Genomic DNA, 18450 nt, shown 5'->3' on the forward strand with positions numbered 1-18450 from the left:
CATGGTTTGATCTGTTTCGTTTCATGTATTTCATTTTTATACACAATAAATAAAGTTGAAAGGAAAAAATTATATGGGATTATAATAATCTTTTACTTTATGAAAAATGTTATTAAATAAAAATCTCTCAAGTGGTGTTTCACTTCAGATAATTCAGAGACATTTCCAGTAAAAGGATTAAATAAGACATTTATTGGAGCACCTGAGTGGCTCAGTCGGTTGAGCGTCCGACTTCAGCTCAGGTCATGATCTCGCAGTTCGTGGGTTCGAGCCCCACGTTGGGCTCTGTGCTCACAGCTCGGAGCCTGGAGCCTGCTTCAGATTCTGTGTCTCCCTCTCTCTCTGCCCCTTCCCTGCTTGAGCTCTGTGTCTCCCTCTCTCTTGAAGATAAATAAACATTAAAAAAAATTGAAAATTGAATAAATAAAACATTTCTCATTCAAGAACACACATATATATTACTTGAATTAAATGTTCATTCTGTAGAAATAATGTCAAGATTTACTCAGATACGTAATCTGTATTCTCAGGCCATAAGTTGCTTATTGTAGTAAAGGACCTAAAATAGGTCAGAAAGTGAATATAATATTAAACTAAACATTTTGAGTGTATTTGCCATTTTTATTTGGTAGATGAGAAAATTTTTTAATTTTGTGGGGGTCTTTTGTTGAAATGAAGTTAATTTCTGACCAAAACCCCAAAAAACTGTATCTCCTATGTGGTTTGAAATTAGTTTCTGTTTTGTATACCTTATGCCTTAGCTTTGAAAATATAAAGGCATAATATTATGAATTGATCTTTAAATAGATCACGGTTTTCCATATTGGATCAGATGAACATCAGGATATAGATGTAGCAATACTTACTGCATTACTGAAAGGTAAGATTTAAATTTTTTTATTTGTAAGATCTTATTCATAGCCTATTTATATAAGGTAGGACTTTTAATTTGGCTGAATTTTTCAGTAATTATTCTTTGTGGAAGATAACAGTGCTAGCTTTGTTTGTCAGCAAATGAGCTTTTGTTTTTGTCTTGCAGAAATTTTTAAAATTTTTTAATTTTTAGAAAGGTGTATGCCACCAGACCCATTTATTTATCCTGTTAAGAATGTGTCACATTTTGGGGCGCCTGGGTGGCGCAGTCGGTTAAGCGTCCGACTTCAGCCAGGTCACGATCTCGCGGTCCGGGAGTTCGAGCCCTGCGTTGGGCTCTGGGCTGATGGCTCAGAGCCTGGAGCCTGTTTCCGGTTCTGTGTCTCCCTCTCTCTCTGCCCCTCCCCCGTTCATGCTCTGTCTCTCTCTGTCCCAAAAATAAAATAAACGTTGAAAAAAAAAAAAATTAAAAAAAAAAAAAAAGAATGTGTCACATTTTGGGGCGCCTGGGTGGCTCAGTCGGTTAAGCGTCCGACTTCGGCTCAGGTCACGATCTCGCGGTCCGTGAGTTCGAGCCCCGCGTCGGGCTCTGGACTGATGGCTCAGAGCCTGGATCCTGCTTCCGATTCTGTGTCTCCCTCTCTCTCTGCCCCTCCCCCGTTCATGCTGTGTCTCTCTCTGTTTCAAAAATAAATAAATGTTAAAAAAAAATTAAAAAAAAAAAAAGAATGTGTCACATTTTTAATTGAAAAATAAATGTTTAAAGGTAATAAGGTATTGGTTGATAGAAATTAGTATGTTCTTAAACATGCTGTTTTCATTCTGAAAGGAAGTTTGGAAAGAAAACTAGTGGTATATTTGAGGACTAAAGAGTTAATACACATCACATTGAACTGTTGTCCTCTCACATATCTTGCCAAAGACATCCAACTGATAAAACAAACAGAATTACGGTGAAAAATCTTCCTAAAAATTAGAAGCTAAAACCATGTCTCATCTGGGTGGGTACTTGAAAGTCACAAGTATGCAGTGAAGTGGCCAGAGCAGAGTAAAAGAGCACTAAGCATTCACAAGAATTTCCCAAACATTAGACCATAATAAATTGCCAATAGATTAAACATTTGAAAAATACTGTAATAAAATATAACCTATTTACATCTTGGGAAAAAGATATAATAAGTAGTAGGAAATTCAGAAACTAAAGGGAAAAATCAATAAATGGGATTGCCTACATATAAAAAATAAAAAGAGAACTCAATATTTGTCATATAATTTTCTTTGTGCTAGCCATTGTGTTTTAGTGGTTTACGTTCTTTATCATTTAATCTTATAACAACCCTAAGAGACAGATTTCCTATTATTTCTTCATTTTATAGATGAGGAAATTAAGGAATAGGATTGTGGAGAGACCACAAAGAGTTGTTATAAATTAATAGTAAGATGATGAATACCTCATGGGAAAAGGGGTCTGAATTTAAGTAAAAATGTTAGCAGAATAATATAAATGCCTGGGAAAAATGTGGAAAGATGGTCAATATTATAATTAAAGTAAATATTAATAAAAGAAGCATTTTACTCTCCTACTGGGTATTCTTATACCATTGAAAGTTTCTTATAACCTTTTTGGGACATATTTTGGCAGTATATTAAAAGTTTGAAAGTATGTATTCTTCTTCCCAGCATTTTGGCTTCTACAGAGTCATCCTATTTAAATAAACATGTACCTAAAAATATATTCACCAAAAATTCAAAATAACCTGAATGCCCACTAGTGTGATTGTTGAATCAAGTTTAGCTCACCTTTAAAAAGTATTGTTGGGGCGCCTGGGTGGCGCAGTCGCTTAAGCGTCCGACTTCAGCCAGGTCACGATCTCGCAGTCCGTGAGTTCAAGCCCCGCGTCGGGCTCTGGGCTGATGGCTCAGAGCCTGGAGCCTGTTTCCGATTCTGTGTCTCCCTCTCTCTCTGCCCCTCCCCCGTTCATGCTCTGTCTCTCTCTGTCCCAAAAATAAATAATAAACGTTGAAAAAAAAAATAAAAAAAAAAAAGTATTGTTAATGTGTATATGAGGTTAATCTGTATGTACTATTATAAGGAACTAAGGGTATGATATTAAGACACATAAAGTAGGCTACTGAATACTTTGTATCGTAGGATGTACTTTTGCATGAACAATTAAAAGTATATGTGTGAACTTATATACGTATAGGAAAGCACCTGTAAGGATATTTTTCATAATTCTAACATAGTACTATCTCTGTGATAGAAACAGGTAATTTTTGTTTTATTCCTGTTGCATTCTAAAGTGTTTGCAGTAAATGAGGCTGTGTGTTTTCTATAGTTGGAAAATAAAAGTCCTAAGCCCTGGGGTAACCTTATCTCTCTGAGACCGGCTACCTCTGAGCAGTGGCTGACATGAACTGTGTAAGTTAATTAAAAGGAAATGGGAAAGGTTCATAAGTGTTCACATTTTAATGGAGATAAATTAATTGAACTTATTAACTGTTTTCTTTATTCAATTAGGCACTAATGCATCAGCATTTGACCAGCTTATCCTTACACTGGCATGGGATAGAGTTGACATTGCCAAAAATCATGTGTTTGTTTATGGACAGCAGTGGCTGGTATGTAAATATATACACAATGTAATTCACTTAAACTGCATAATAACAAAGTATTTGCTGGAAATGTGATCTGAATTGACATTTTACCTGTCTGCCAAAAATGCAAGATTGGTTTAGCTAAACATTTCTACAACATGCAGATCCATTTAGGATTTCCTAAGTTCTGTTTTGCTCATGATTAAACCTTTGTTATAGGGTATATATCACTAAAAATCCTAGAACTGAAAGAAATCTTAGAAATGGTGCCCTATTATACATCTTTGTTTATTAGGGATATTGGCCTGTAATTTTCTTGTGTTGTCAGGATAATGCTAGCCTCATAAAATGAGTTTGGAAGAATTCACTCCTTATTTTTTTGGAAGAGATTAAGAAGGATTTGATTGTTGGTAGAATTCACCAGAAAGCTGTCTGGTCCTGCTCTTCTGTTTTTTGGTAGGTTTTTGATTACTGATTCAATCTGCTTACTCATAATTGGTCTGTTCATATTTTCCATTTCATCATCACTTAGCCATAGTAGATTGAGTTTTCCCATTTCTTCTAGGTTGTCCAATTTTTTAGTGTGTAATTGTTCATAGTAGTCTTTTAAAATCATTTATATTTCTCTGGTATCAGTTGTAGTATCACCTATTTTCTGATTTTGAGTCCTCTTCTTTTTTTTTTTTTTTTTTTTTTTTGATGGGTGTAGCCAAAGATTTCTCAGCTTTTTATCTTTTCAAACAACTAGCTCTTAGGTTTCATTGATTTCATTGACCTTCTCTATTGTCATTTTAGTTTATGTTTCATTATTTCTATTCTAATCTTTGTTACTTCCTTCCTGCTATTCACTTTGGGTTTTGTTTATTCTTTTTCTAATTCCTTGAGGTATAAATTTAATTTTGAGACTTTTAGAAGTTTTTGAGGTAGGCATCTATTGCTATCAGCTTTCCTATTAGAACTGCTTTTGTTGCATTCTACAAATGATGGTTTATTGTATTTCCAATTTTATTTGTCTCAAGATTTTTTTTGTTTCTTCTTTGACTCATTCATTGTTCAGTAGCATGTTGTTTAATCTTCACATATTTGTGAATTTCCCAATTTTTTTCATGTAATTAATTTCTAGTTAATACCATTGTGGTTGGAAAAGATGCTTGATGATTATCAGTCCTCATAATTTTATCAAAACTTGTTTTATGGCCTGCCATATTATCGATCCTGGAAAATGTTCCATGTACACTTGACATGTGTGTTCTGTTGCTTTTGGATAGGATGTTCTGTATATATGTATTAAGTCCATTGAAGGCCAATTTTTTAATTTTTTTTTAAATTTTTTTTAACATTTATTTATTTTCGAGAGAGGCAGAGAGAGACAGAGCATAAGCAGGGGAGGGGCAGAGAGAGGAGGGAGACACAGAATCCGAAGCAGGCTCCAGGCTCTGAGCTGTCAGCACAGAGCCCAACGTGGGGCTCGAACCCATGAACCATAAGATCATGGCCTGAGCCGAAGTCGAATGCTCAACCAACTGAGCCACTCATGCACCTCGAAGGCCAATTTTTTTTTATTGATTTTCTGTCTGGATGATCTGTCCATTGATATAATGGGGGGTGTATTAAAGTATCCTATCATTATTGATGTCTCTTAATCCCTTGTGTCTGTAATAATTGTGTTACATATTTAGGTTCTCCTGTGTTGGATGTATAAATATTTATAAATGTTATATCTTCTTGTGGATTGACCCCTTCCTTTTTATCTTTTATTACAGTCTTTGTTTTAAAATCTGTTTTGTCTGAGATAAGTATACCTATTCTGTCTTTTGGTTTCCATTTGCATGGAATATCTTAATTCTGTTTCTTCGCTTTTAGTGTATGACTTTACATCTAAAGTGAGTCTCTTGTAGACATCATATAGATGATGAGTCTTGTTTTTTTAAATCCATTCAACCACTGTGTGCATTTTGATTGGAGCATTTAGTCTATTTACATTTAAAGTAATTATTATAGGTATGTACTAATTGCCATTTTGTTCATTGTTTCCTGGCTTGATGGATGAATGGATAAGGTAATTGTATGGAATACATGGAATATTATTCAGCCAAAAGAAAGAATGAAATCTTGCCATTTGCAGCAACGTAGATGGATCTTGAGATCATTATGCTAGATGAAATATAAATACCATATGGTCTCTTTTATATGTGGAATATATAAACAGATTGGTGGTTGCTAGAGGTGAGGGGGTGGGGAAGTGGGACAAAATGGGTGAAGGGGGTCAAAAGATTAAAAAAGAAAGGAAAAAAAAGAAATATTCCTATATGTACAAGATAATTCAATATAGTGTTATATCAGATGTTTAGACTAGTTCCTTCAGTGGTCTTTCTCATCTTAACCAAACGGCAACAACCTTTTCCCAGTTTTTGAGATAAGAAGCCTTAGTGTCATTTTTTACTTTTCTCTTTTTCATATATTCCAGTTCAGTAACATTTGTAAATGTTTTCATATTTACTTTAAAATATGCAATTTTTTTATCATCCTGGTTCAATCTACAGTCACCCTTCTTCTTTATTGTTTTAGTAGCATCCTGTTTGTTTCCTTACTCTCATTCTTCCTCTCCTATTACACAGAAGGTGGATCACATCACATTTATGCAGAGCACAGTCCAGAGCCCTTATGATGTCTTATAGGGTTTCACATCATTTGCCCCATTACTGCCTCTCTTAGTTTACATGTTACCACTATTCCCTTTGCACTCTTTTATGTAACCATATTGGCCTTCTTACTGTTTTTAAAACATACCAATAATATTCCTGTCTTTGTACTTGTGGGGTTTTTTTGGTCTGGAACCCTATTCCCTTATATGCCTGCCTAGACTTGCTTCGTTTTCTTTTTCTGGTTTCCCTTTTTTTTTTTTTTTTTTTTTTTAAGTTTTATTTATTAAGTAATTTCTACACCCAATGTGGCTCAAACTCACAGCCCCAAGATTAAGAGTTGCATCCTCCCCCGGTTGAGCTAGCCAGGCACCCCTCTTTTTCTGGTTTCTAACCAAACATCTCCTCAAGTAGGCTTTTTATTGTCTAACCTATTTTAATAGAAGTCTCCTATGACAGCATTTTCTGTGTCCTTCTCTGCCATTTTTTTTCTTTAGTATTTATCATTATCTGAGAAATCATTTATATATCTTAGCTATTTATTTCTCTCTCTACTCTTGGATAGTAAATTTTATAGAAGAAAGACTATTTTTGTTCACCTCCTATATTCACAGCCTGGCACATAGTAAATGCTTGATAAATTTTTGTTATATGTCTGAATCAATAGGAAATTTGGCAAATTAAATGTTCATTCCCACATTGAATTTTTATCCAGCCTTTACAGAGGATGAGCTAAATCTTTTCTATGAAATGTAAACAGCAAAGTGGAGAAAAGTATGCACAGCATGAGCTTCTTTGTAGCAAATTCTGTTTTTGGATGTACACACATTCAGGCATATCTGCATGCTCTGTGTAGTCATAGAACCTTTCTGGAAACTGTTACTATGAGATATGTTTGTATAAAGATGGGCAGAAGAGAGAAAGTTTCATTTTATGCCATTTTTGGTATTTGATGGTTTTTTTTAAACCATGGAGATGTATTTCCTATAAATAATAAAGAGTATTTAGTCACTTCCATTCTTACAGGACTTCAGAGGAAGAAATTAATGTTGATCAGCTGTGGTAAAACTCTTTAACAGTAAACCAACCTTTTAGTCCCTTGAATAGCTTCATTGAATTTTTTTTATCTCAAGTGTAAAGACTTGGAAAAAGCCGTCATCTTCTGTGTATATATGGTTTATCTCATGGATTTATTAAACACAATGTTACCTATTTGATTTTGTGCTTTCCTTTATACTAGAGTTTGCAGCACTATTGTTTTTTCAGTTTTTCCTCTTCGTTGTTAAGAGTTACGCATGGAATGTATGAAGAAATGTGGAACAAAGCAAATACTTTTTCTTTAACTAAACCTTTTTTTCCTCAGATGTGAAAATTTCGTAAGGCTTTACTGTTGTTTTGGGCAGTGGTTATAAACTCAATTCAGATAGAACACTTCTTTTTTAAAATAGAAGTTTCATTATGCCCTTTTTATTACATGAAAATAAAATTTTATCAAGTACTTACTATACAAATAAAAATATACTGGGGAGCCTGGGTGGCTTAGTCATTTAACCATTCAACTCTTGGTTTTGGCTCAGGTCATGATCTCACAGTTCATGAGATTGAGCTCTGTGTTGGGCTCTGAGCTGGCATTGCAGAGCCTACTTGGGATTCTCTCTCTTCTTCTGTCTGCCCCTCCCTTGCTTTTGCTCTCTTTCTCAAAATAAATAAACGTTAAAGAAAAAAACAATGTAATGCCATATTGTGATAAAGACAAATGCAAGTCATTTATAATAAAAATAGGTATTTCAAAGTGAGAATACTTAAGAATGGAAACATAAATAGCATAATAAATAATTATATGCTTGCACTTATTTTATGTAGAATCCGTGTAAAATGCTGCAGTTGTGAGTACATGGTAATATGGAAATGTTGTTGGTAATTTAAATTCCGTGGGGAGCAGAAAAATACCCATTGACAACTACAGGACAAGGAAAGAGCAAAGAAGAGGAACAAATAGGAATTAGAGCAAAAGTAGTTAGAATAAGTAATAACATATGAGAATTATTTGTATATGATAAGAGAAAGAATCCTAAAATAAGAATAGCATGCCTTGATAAATCAGTGGCTATTAATAGGAGAAATTGAATTAAGTTTTACAGTGTTATTAATTAGTTCAGCCTTATTTTTTTTTTTTATTATTTTTTTTTTTTAAATTTTTTTTTTTTTCAACGTTTATTTATTTTTGGGACAGAGAGAGACAGAGCATGAACGGGGGAGGGGCAGAGAGAGAGGGAGACACAGAATTGGAAACAGGCTCCAGGCTCTGAGCCATCAGCCCAGAGCCTGACGCGGGGCTCGAACTCACGGGCTGCGAGATCGTGACCTGGCTGAAGTCGGACGCTTAACCGACTGCGCCACCCAGGCGCCCCAATTCAGCCTTATTTTTAAGTGCAATGTCAAAATATTTCCCTTGTTGTGACATAGAGCTGAGTGATAAAAAATATTGCAGAAAACATGGGCACCTGGGTGGCTCAGTTGGTTGAGCATCTTATTCTTGAGAGAATCTGGAATTCTCTCTCTCCCCCCCTCTCCCCCCGCCCCTCCTTTGCTTGTGCACTTACTCTCAAAAAATAAATAAATATACTTAAAAACTGCAGAAAACATATCTTCCATGTTGAAATCCCATCATGTATGAGGTGTGCATTTAGTCTGTATCCTTAAGATCTTGGTGACCAGATCCTTTGCTAAGAGATGGAAATAGAGGACAGATTGGAGAAATGGTAATAGAAGCTGCTGTAGAGAAGTTGTACATTTATCTAGTAAACTTATGCAGACAGAATCAGAATAAATTGAAAAACAACAGGTAAAAAAAAAACAAAAAAAACCCAGCCAATAATTTTGATAATGATTTTCCCCACAAAGTTTTATTTTATCATATGGTACTAAAATATTAAAAATATACAGAAGCAATAATATGAGATATTTAAAATATCTTAATATACATATAAAATATACTAATGTTAAATGCATTAATATTAAATATATTAGTGTTCTATTAATAAAATACCCTTTATGAGGCGCCTGGGTTGCTGAGTTGTTTAAGTGTCTGACTTCGGCTTAGGTCATGATCTCTCGGTTTGTGAGTTCGAGCCCCAAGTCAGGCTCTGTGCTGACAGCTCAGAGCCTGGAGTCTGCTTTGGATTCTGTGTCTCCCTCTCTCTCTCTTCCTCCCCTGCTTACATTCTGTCTCTCTCTCAAAAATAAATGATTTTTAAAAATTGTTTCTTAAATAAAATAAAATACCCTATTAATGATACTTGAAATTTCTATATTTGTGTCTCCACTAATTTAACAGCATTTGATTCAGAGTCTGTTGAAGTCTATAAAGAGTCCCTAAAAACTTAAAAGGGACAGCTTAAAAATACTGACTGATGTACATGGTTTACATTAAACTCAAATGGCACAGATTGTATTGCTATTAGGAGATGTAATTTTTCTCTAATGGTGAATAATTTCTGTTAAAGTTCTAAAGAAAACTAAGTACCATCTTATGTAACTAATATGATGTTGTATTTTTGGAAACTTCATTGCAAAACAAACTATGACAATACTTTGTGTTTATATGTAAAGCAGAATTATTGCATTTTCACACATGAAAGTCCAACAGCATAACAAAGTTGTGTGAGATATCGGACAGTCCTTTCTGAGTGAAATTGTCTGGCCTATTGCATGATATCTGGAATCCTTTGAATGTTAGTAATGGCCCCCAAATAGTGAAATGATCTGTCCAAAAAACCTTTCCTAAACATTGAGAACATTGCTCTAAGATTTTTTTCCCCAAATTTACTTGATGATGGATTCTTTCTTGTCCTCCCCCCCCCCCCCCCCCCCCCCATGTAACACTTCTCTCCTGCAGAAATAGTGCTTATGGAGTATTGTTTGGGGAATGCTAGTATAGAGAGGTCTTTTCTTCTATTCCCTTTATATCTTAAGTTCTAGCCTTTTACTATTTTGCATCTTTTTAGTTTGTTCCAAAATTGTTCAAGAACAAATAAGTATAAATCCTAGGACTTGCATTGAGAATTATTTGTATAATTAGAATGTGTGAAATATATTCACTAATTTTGATATTTTAGGTTGGATCCTTGGAACAAGCTATGCTTGATGCTCTTGTAATGGATAGAGTTGCATTTGTAAAACTACTTATTGAAAATGGAGTGAGCATGCATAAATTCCTTACCATTCCTAGACTGGAAGAACTTTACAACACAGTAAGTGTGTGTTAAAATTCTTTGTTGACTAAGCTTTGTTATCTTTGGGAAATGTCATTTTACTTAAACATATCCAATTCTGCTAAAACCTTTAATGATTTGCTTGATTACTTGGAAAAATTGCAGCCAGTCTTAGTGTCCTGTAAGTCTTAGTGTGCTATATGACAATCTGAAACCATTTCCTTGTTTCTGGAGATTTTCCCTGTCATTGTAGCAACATAGGGAAAAGGTAAAGTGTTAACAAGCCTGTCTTTTCCTTATCCTCGCCCCTTTTTAAAACTCTAGGATCAGCTTCTTAATTACAGAATAATTGTATTTCCTTCTTTTTCTTTTTTCTTGGTCGTCATTTGTTACAGTATATTTTTATTGATGCCTTTTTGTAATAGAGAAATTACACATTGTTTTTTTGTTTATCCTTTTTGTTTTTCATGATTTTCACCTTGTGGTGTCCCCCTTTTAGGTTACATACCATTTTTCATTGTTTTCTAAAGAGCTGCTGAAAACTATCCCCCTTACAAAGCCTTTTGAAATCATTTCATTTTGAAATTTCACATGTCTAGCATTGGAGAGAGTAAATACTGCCTGCCATCTTATTGGTTTTCCATGTTGCCAGCTTTAATTGAGCTATACTTTGAAGTGCACTATTACCAAATCCTAGCTTTCTAAATCTGACTTCTCTGCAAAGCTGTCTGTCCATTCATCAGTTTCTACTTATTTGTCTCCTTTTCATTCCTAATGTCTTTGTACCTTGTCTTTATAGCAGTCATACTACTTCAGTAGTCTAATCTTCTTATCCTTTCTTCAAATTAGTTCTTTAAACTAATTATTCTTATAATCATATATTTTACCATGTCTTTCTTCAGTTTAAAAATTTTTGATAGATCCGTGGTGGTAGGGGTGGGGGGTTTAAAATGGCAGAGTAGTAAGGAGACCCTGGGCTTGTCTTGTCCCTCGAACACAGCTAGATTGACATCAAACCATTTGAATATCTAGAAAATTGATCTGAGGGTAACTGAACAATCTGAGTAATTTGAGGGAGAGAACACAGCAGGTACATGGTGTGGAGAGGTGAATTGGGGGATAGAAGAGCCGTGGTGCTTCACATGGGAGGGAGCTGTTTTCCCAGGGAGGAGAAAGACAGAGGGAGAGAGAGCAGTGCATTGGGTTTGTGCAAGAAAGCACTCGCTATAAAAGCATCTAAAGAGAAGGAGTAAAAACATGCACAGAGGACTACACAAGAAAAAACTGCTCCCTGAAACCACTAATGGGGGAAAAAGGAGAGGGTTTTATTACTGCCAGTCTTTTATAAACAGCGGAGCACAGAGTCTGAAGTTTCAGAGGTCAGCCACTGGTGCTACTCCTGTGAAGAAGCAGGGTGGAGACCTGGGAGCAGGCTTTCCAGTCTGAGGATCCCCTAGGTCGCATGGGGAGAAGCGGTTCCCCTGCTTGGAGTGCGTTTGGTAGAGGTGATATGGCCTTTTCACAAGCAAAACACCCAGTGGTCATCATCAAGCCACCTCAGTCACCTGTATAGGAACAGAGATGTGGCTGAGGGCAGTAAACCCTGGTACCAGCTGTGTATTGTTATTTACCATAAACTCGAGCTGGTACCAGTGCACCGTGGTGCAACCATTTTCCAGGACAAGCCGGCCCCAGACATAGCACAGCAAGACCGTTCCCCAGAGAATGGCTTTGGGTCTAAGCCATAGGGGTCTCTAAAATGTGGGGTTTCGAAACACAGCCATGCCTGAAATAAGAACAGGAAGATATGACAGCCAAGGATTTAATCAATGCAGTAAGATGTCTGAACTAGAATTTAGGGGTGCCTGGTTGGCTCAGTTGGTTAAGCGTCCAACTTCAGCTCAGGTCATGATCTTGCAGTCCTGAGTTCGAGCCCCGCATCGGGCTCTTGTGCTGACAGCTCAGAGCCTGGAGCCTGCTTTGGATTCTGTCTCTCTCTCTCTCTCTCTCTCTCTCTCTCTCTCTCTGCCCCTCCCCACCTCGCGCTCTGTCTTTCTCATAAATAAACATTAAAAATTTTTTTAAATGATTATAAGGATATTAGCTGGGCTTGGGGAATAAAAGCATAGAAGACACTAGAGAATCCATTTCTGCAGAGATAAAAGACCCTAAATCTACACGGACTGAAATTAAAAATGCTATAGCAACAAGGTGCCTGGGTGGCTCAGTCAGTTAAGCATCTGACTCCTGATTTCAGCTCAAGTCATGATCTTGTGGATTGTAGGGTTGAGCCCTGTGTCAGGCTGTGCTTACAGCATGGAGCCTGCTTGGGATTCTCTGTCTCCCTCTCTCTGCCCCTTCCCTGCTTGCTCACATGCTCTTTTTCTCTCTCAAGATAAATAAATGTTTTAAAAATGCTATAACCAAGATGCAGATCCAAATAGAGGCCATAAAAATGAGGATGGACAAGGCAGAGGGGGAATTAGTGATACAGAAGATAAAATTGTGGAAAATAATGAAGCTGTAAAGAAGAGGGAAACAAAGGTCAGGGATCATGAAGGCAGACTTAGGGAACTCAGTAATTTATTAAATGTAATAACATTTGTATCATAGGAGTCCCAGAAGATGAAGAGAGAGAAAAAGGGGCAGAAAGTTTGTGTGAGCAAATTGTTGCTGAAAACTTACCCTAATCTGGGGAAGGACACAGACATCAAAATCCAAGAAGCATAGAGAACTCCCATTAAATTCAACAAAGGCAGCCATTGCCAAGACATATCATAGTCAAATTCTCAAAATACACACACAAGGAAAGAAACCTGAAAGCAGCATGGGGGAAAAAGTCCTTAACATACAAGGGAAGACAAATCACGTTCACAGCATATCTGTCCACAAAACTTAGGCCAGAAAGGAGTGACAATGTATTTTCAACGTGCTGAATTGGAAAAATACACAGCCAAGAATACTGTATCCAGCAAGGCTGTCATTCAGAATAGAAGGAGAGATAAAGAGTCTCCCAGACAAAAACTAAAGGAGTTTGTGACCACTAAACCCGCCCTATAGAAAATTTTTTTTTTTTTAAATTTTTTTTTTTTTTTCAATGTTTATTTATTTTTGGGACAGAGAGAGACAGAGCATGAATGGGGGAGGGGCAGAGAGAGAGGGAGACACAGAATCGGAAACAGGCTCCAGGCTCTGAGCCATCAGCCCAGAGCCCGACGCGGGGCTCGAACTCCCGGACCTCGAGATCGTGACCTGGCTGAAGTCGGACGCTTAACCGACTGCGCCACCCAGGCGCCCCACCCTATAGAAAATTTTAAGGGAGGACTCTTTGAGTGGAGGGGGGAGAAAAAAGACTAAAAGCAACAAAGAGTAGAAAGGACCAGAGAGCATCACCAAAAACACCAACTCTACAGGTAACACTATGATACTAAATTCATATCTTTCAATAATCACTCTGACTAAATTCTCTGGAGAATCAAAAGATGTAGGGTATCAGAATGGATAAAAAAAAACGATACATCTATATGCTGCCTATAAGAGACTCATTTTAGACCTAAAGACACCTGCAGATTGAAAGTGAGGGGATGGAGAACTGTCTATCATATTAATGGATGTCAAAAGAAAGCCACAGTATTCATAATTAAATCAGACAAACTACATTTTAAAACAGACTGTAAAGAGATGAAGAAGGGCATTATATCATAATTAAGGGTTCTATCCATTAAGAAGATCTAACAGTTATAAATATTTATGCCCCCAACTTGGACCCACCCGAAGTATATAAATCAATTAATAATAAACTCATTGATAATAATACAGTGATAGTTGGAGACTTTAGCATCCCACATACAACAATGGACAGGTCATCTAAGCAGAAAATCAACAAAGAAACAATGACTTTAAATGATACTGGACCAGATGGACTTACCAGATACATTCAGAATATTTCATCTTAAAGCAATAGAATACACATTCTTTTTGAGTGCATGTGGAATATTCTCCAAAAACAGATCATGTGTTGGGTCACAAATCAGCCCTCGTCAGGTACAAAAATATTGAGATAATACCATGCATATTTTCAGATCACAACTCTATGAAACTTGAAGTAAACCACGCAAAAAAATTTGGAAAGCCTTCAAATACATGGACATTAAAGAATATCCTACTAAAGAATGAAATTAAAGAAGAAATTTTTTTTTTTAATTTTTTTTTTTTCAATGTTTATTTATTTTTGGGACAGAGAGAGACAGAGCATGAACGGGGGAGGGGCAGAGAGAGAGGGAGACACAGAATCGGAAACAGGCTCCAGGCTCCAGGCTCCGAGCCATCAGCCCAGAGCCCGACGCGGGGCTCGAACTCCCGGACCGCCGGATCGTGACCTGGCTGAAGTCGGACGCTTAACCGACTGCGCCACCCAGGCGCCCCAAAGAAGAAATTTTAAAAAATACATGAAAACAAATGAAAATGAAAACCCAATGGTCCAAAACCTTTGGGATGCAGCAAATGCAGTCCAAAAAGGAAAGTATAGTGCAATTCACGCCTATCTCAAGACACTGGAAAGGCCCCAGATACATAACCTACGCCTAAAGGAGCTAGAAAAGGAACAGCAAATAAAGTCTAAAGCCAGCAGCAGCAGAATAAGGGAAATAATGAAGATTAGAGTAGAAATAAAAGATATAGAAACAAACACACAAAAAAATCAAAACCAAGAGCTGGTTCTTTGAAAGAATTAACAAAATTGATAAACCCTTAGCCGGACTTACCAAAAGATAAAGGACCCAAATAGATAAAATCACAAGTGAAAGAGGAGAGATAACAATCAGCACCACAGAAATACAGTTATAAGAGAATATTATGAAAATGATATGCCTACAAACTGGGCAATCTGGAAGAAGTGGACAAATTCCTAGAAACTCACAAACTACCAAAACTGAAACAGGAAGAAATAGAAAGTTTGAACAGACCCATAGCCAGCAAAGAAATTGAATCAGTAATCAAAAATCTCCCAACAAATGAGTCCTGGGCCAGATGACTTCCCGGGGGAATTCTACCAGATGTTTAAAGAAGAGTTAACACCTATTCTTCTCAAACTGTTCTAAAAATAGAAATGGAAGGAAAACTTCCAAACTCATTGAAGCCAGCATTACCTTCATTCAAAAGCAGATGAAGACCCCACTAAAAAGGAGAGTTACAAACAATACCCTGATGAACATGGATGCAAACATTCTCAACAAGATACTAGCAATTGTAAAAACAAACAAAAAAAGGGGCGCCTGGGTGGCGCAGTCGGTTAAGCGTCCAACTTCAGCCAGGTCACGATCTCACGGTCCATGAGTTCGAGCCCCGCGTCAGGCTCTGGGCTGATGGCTCAGAGCCTGGAGCCGGTTTCCGATTCTGTGTCTCCCTCTCTCTCTGCCCCTCCCCCGTTCATGCTCTCTCTCTCTCTGTCCCAAAAATAAATAAACGTTGAAAAAAAAAAAATTAAAAAAAAAAAAACAAACAAACAAACAAAAAAAAGGTACTAGCGAATCAAATCCAACAGTACATGAGAAGAATTACTCACTGTGATCAAGTGGGATTTATTCCTGGGCTACAGGGGTAGTTCAGTGTTTGCAAATCAATCAATCTGATACATACCCCACATTAATAAAAGAGAGGGTAAGAGCCATATGAGCCTGTCAATAGATGCAGAAAAATCATCTGACAAAATATAGCATCCATTCTTGTTAAAAACTAAGTAGGTATAGATGGACTATCATAAAGGCTATATATAAAAGACCCACAGCTAATACCCTCAAATGGGGAAAACTGAGAGGTTTTCCTCTCTGGTGTGGAACAAGAGAGGGATGTCCATTCTCATCATTACTATTTAATATAGTACTGGAAATCGTAGTCTGAGCAATCAGACAACAAAAATAAAAGGCATCCATATTGGCAAGGAAGAAGTCAAACTTTCACTATTTATTTGCAGACGATGTTATACTCTATGTAGAAAACCCAAAGACTCCACCAAAAAATTGCTAGAACTAACACATGAATTCAGCATAGTTGCAGTATATAAAATCAGTGGGCAGAAATCTGTTGCGTTTCTATACACCAATAACAAAGCAGCAGGAAAAGAAATAAAGGAATTGATTCCATTTGCAATTGTACCCAAAACAATAAGATACTTAGGTATAAACCTAAGGAAGTAAAAGATGTATACTCTGAAAACTATAGAACACTTACGAAGGAAATTGAAGAGGACACAAAGAAATGGAAAAGCATTCCATGCTCATGGTTTGGAAAACAAACATTGTTAAAATGTCTATACTACCCAAAGCAATCTTCATATTCAATGCTATCCCCATCAAAATACCACCAGCATTTTTCACAGGGCTACAACAAACAATCCTAAAATGTGTAAGGAGCTACAAAAGACCCCAAATAGCCAAAGCAATACTGAAAAAGGAAAAAACAAATCATGATTCCGGATTTCAAGCTTTATTACAAAGCTTTAGGCGGGCTCCTGGGTGGCTTAGGCATTAAACATCTGACTTTAGCTCAGGTCATCATTTCACGGTTTGTGAGTTTGAGTCCTACATCGGGTGAGCTTGAGCCTTGCTTCTGGTGAGCACAAGCCCTGCCTCAGATAAAAAAAACATGAGCTCCACTCCCGCCCCCACCCCCACTCCACCCCCACCCTGTCTCTCTCTTCCCTTTGCTCACTTGCGCCCTCTCTCTCTTTTTCTCAAAAAAAAAAAAAAAAAAAAAACCCAAAAAACTATAGTCATCAGGACAGTTTGGTACTGGCACAAAAACAGACACACAGATCAACGGAACAGGGTAGAAAACCCACAGATGGACTCCCCAACCATATAGTCAACTCCTCTTTAACAAAGCAGAAAAGAATATCCAATGGAAAAAAGAGTCTCTTCAACAAATGGTGTTGGGAAAACTGGATGGGAATAGGCAGAAAAATGAAACTGGACCACTTTCTTATACCATACACAGAAATAAATTCAAATTGATGGAAGACCTAAATGTGAGACAGGAACCTATCAAAATCCTAGAAGAGAACACGGGCAGCAACCTCTTTGACCTCGACTGGTGCAGCTTCTTAATAGACATGTTGCTGAAGGCAGAGGAAACAAAAGCACACATGAACTATTGGGACTTCATCAAGATAAAAATCTTATGCACAGTGAAGGAAACCGTCAACAAAACTAAAAGACAGCCTATGGAATGGGCGAAGATATTTGCAAATGACATATCTGATAAAGGGTAGTATCCAAAATATTTAAAGAGCTTATCAAACTCAACACACGAAAGACAAATAATCCAGTGAAGAAATGGGCAAAAGACATGAATAGACACTTTTCCAGAGAAGACATCCAGATGGCCAACCTGCACCTGAAAAGATACTCAACATCACTCATCTTCAGGGAAATGCAAATCAAAACCAGGATGAGATACCACCTCACACCTGTCAAAATGGCTAAAATTAACCACTCAGGAAACAACAGATGTTGGCGAGGATGCAAGAAACTAAAAATAGAATTACCCTACAATCCAGCAATTGCACTATTAGTTATTTACCCAAGTGATACAAACTACAGATTCAAAGGAGGTACATGCCTCCCAGTGTTTACAGCAGCATTATCAACAATAGCCGAACTATGAAGAGAGCCCAAATGCTCATCAACTGATGAATAGATGTGGTGTGTATGTGTGTATATATATATACATACACACACACATATATATAATGGTATATTACTCAGCCATCTAAAAGAATGAAGTCTTGCCATTTGCAATGATGTGGATGGAGCTAGAATGTGTTATGCTAACAAAATAAGTCAGAGAAAGACAAATACCATATGATTTCACTTATGTGTGGAATTTAAGAAACAAAACATGAATAAAAGGGAAGGGGAAGGGAAGAGAAGAGAGGGAACAAACCACAAGAGACTCTTAATGATAGAGAACAAACTATAGGTTGACAGAGGGAGGTGGGTGGGAGATGGGCTAGATGAGTGATGGGTACTAAGGAGGGCACTTGTGATGAATCACTGAATTCTCCTGAAACCAATTTTGCAAGGTATGTTAACTAACATTTAAATAAAATTTAAATAAAAAACTTT

The 18450-nt window shown here is 36.9% G+C and overlaps 1 protein-coding gene across 3 annotated transcripts in view; it reads left to right on the top strand.

Moving 5' to 3' along the window:
- The window catches only part of TRPM7 (transient receptor potential cation channel subfamily M member 7), a 123207-nt gene that overhangs the window by 47454 nt on the left and 57303 nt on the right, over positions 1-18450 (top strand). For all 3 annotated transcript variants that reach the window (XM_045449755.1, XM_045449757.1, XM_045449756.1), the window contains exons 10-12: positions 808-880; positions 3395-3495; positions 10232-10366. In XM_045449755.1, the coding sequence (XP_045305711.1) occupies positions 808-880; positions 3395-3495; positions 10232-10366 (309 nt within the window). The remainder of the gene's footprint in view (positions 1-807; positions 881-3394; positions 3496-10231; positions 10367-18450) is intronic.

The sequence above is a fragment of the Leopardus geoffroyi genome, chromosome B3 (assembly GCF_018350155.1).
Source record: "Leopardus geoffroyi isolate Oge1 chromosome B3, O.geoffroyi_Oge1_pat1.0, whole genome shotgun sequence".
NCBI classification, from domain to species: domain Eukaryota; kingdom Metazoa; phylum Chordata; class Mammalia; order Carnivora; family Felidae; genus Leopardus; species Leopardus geoffroyi.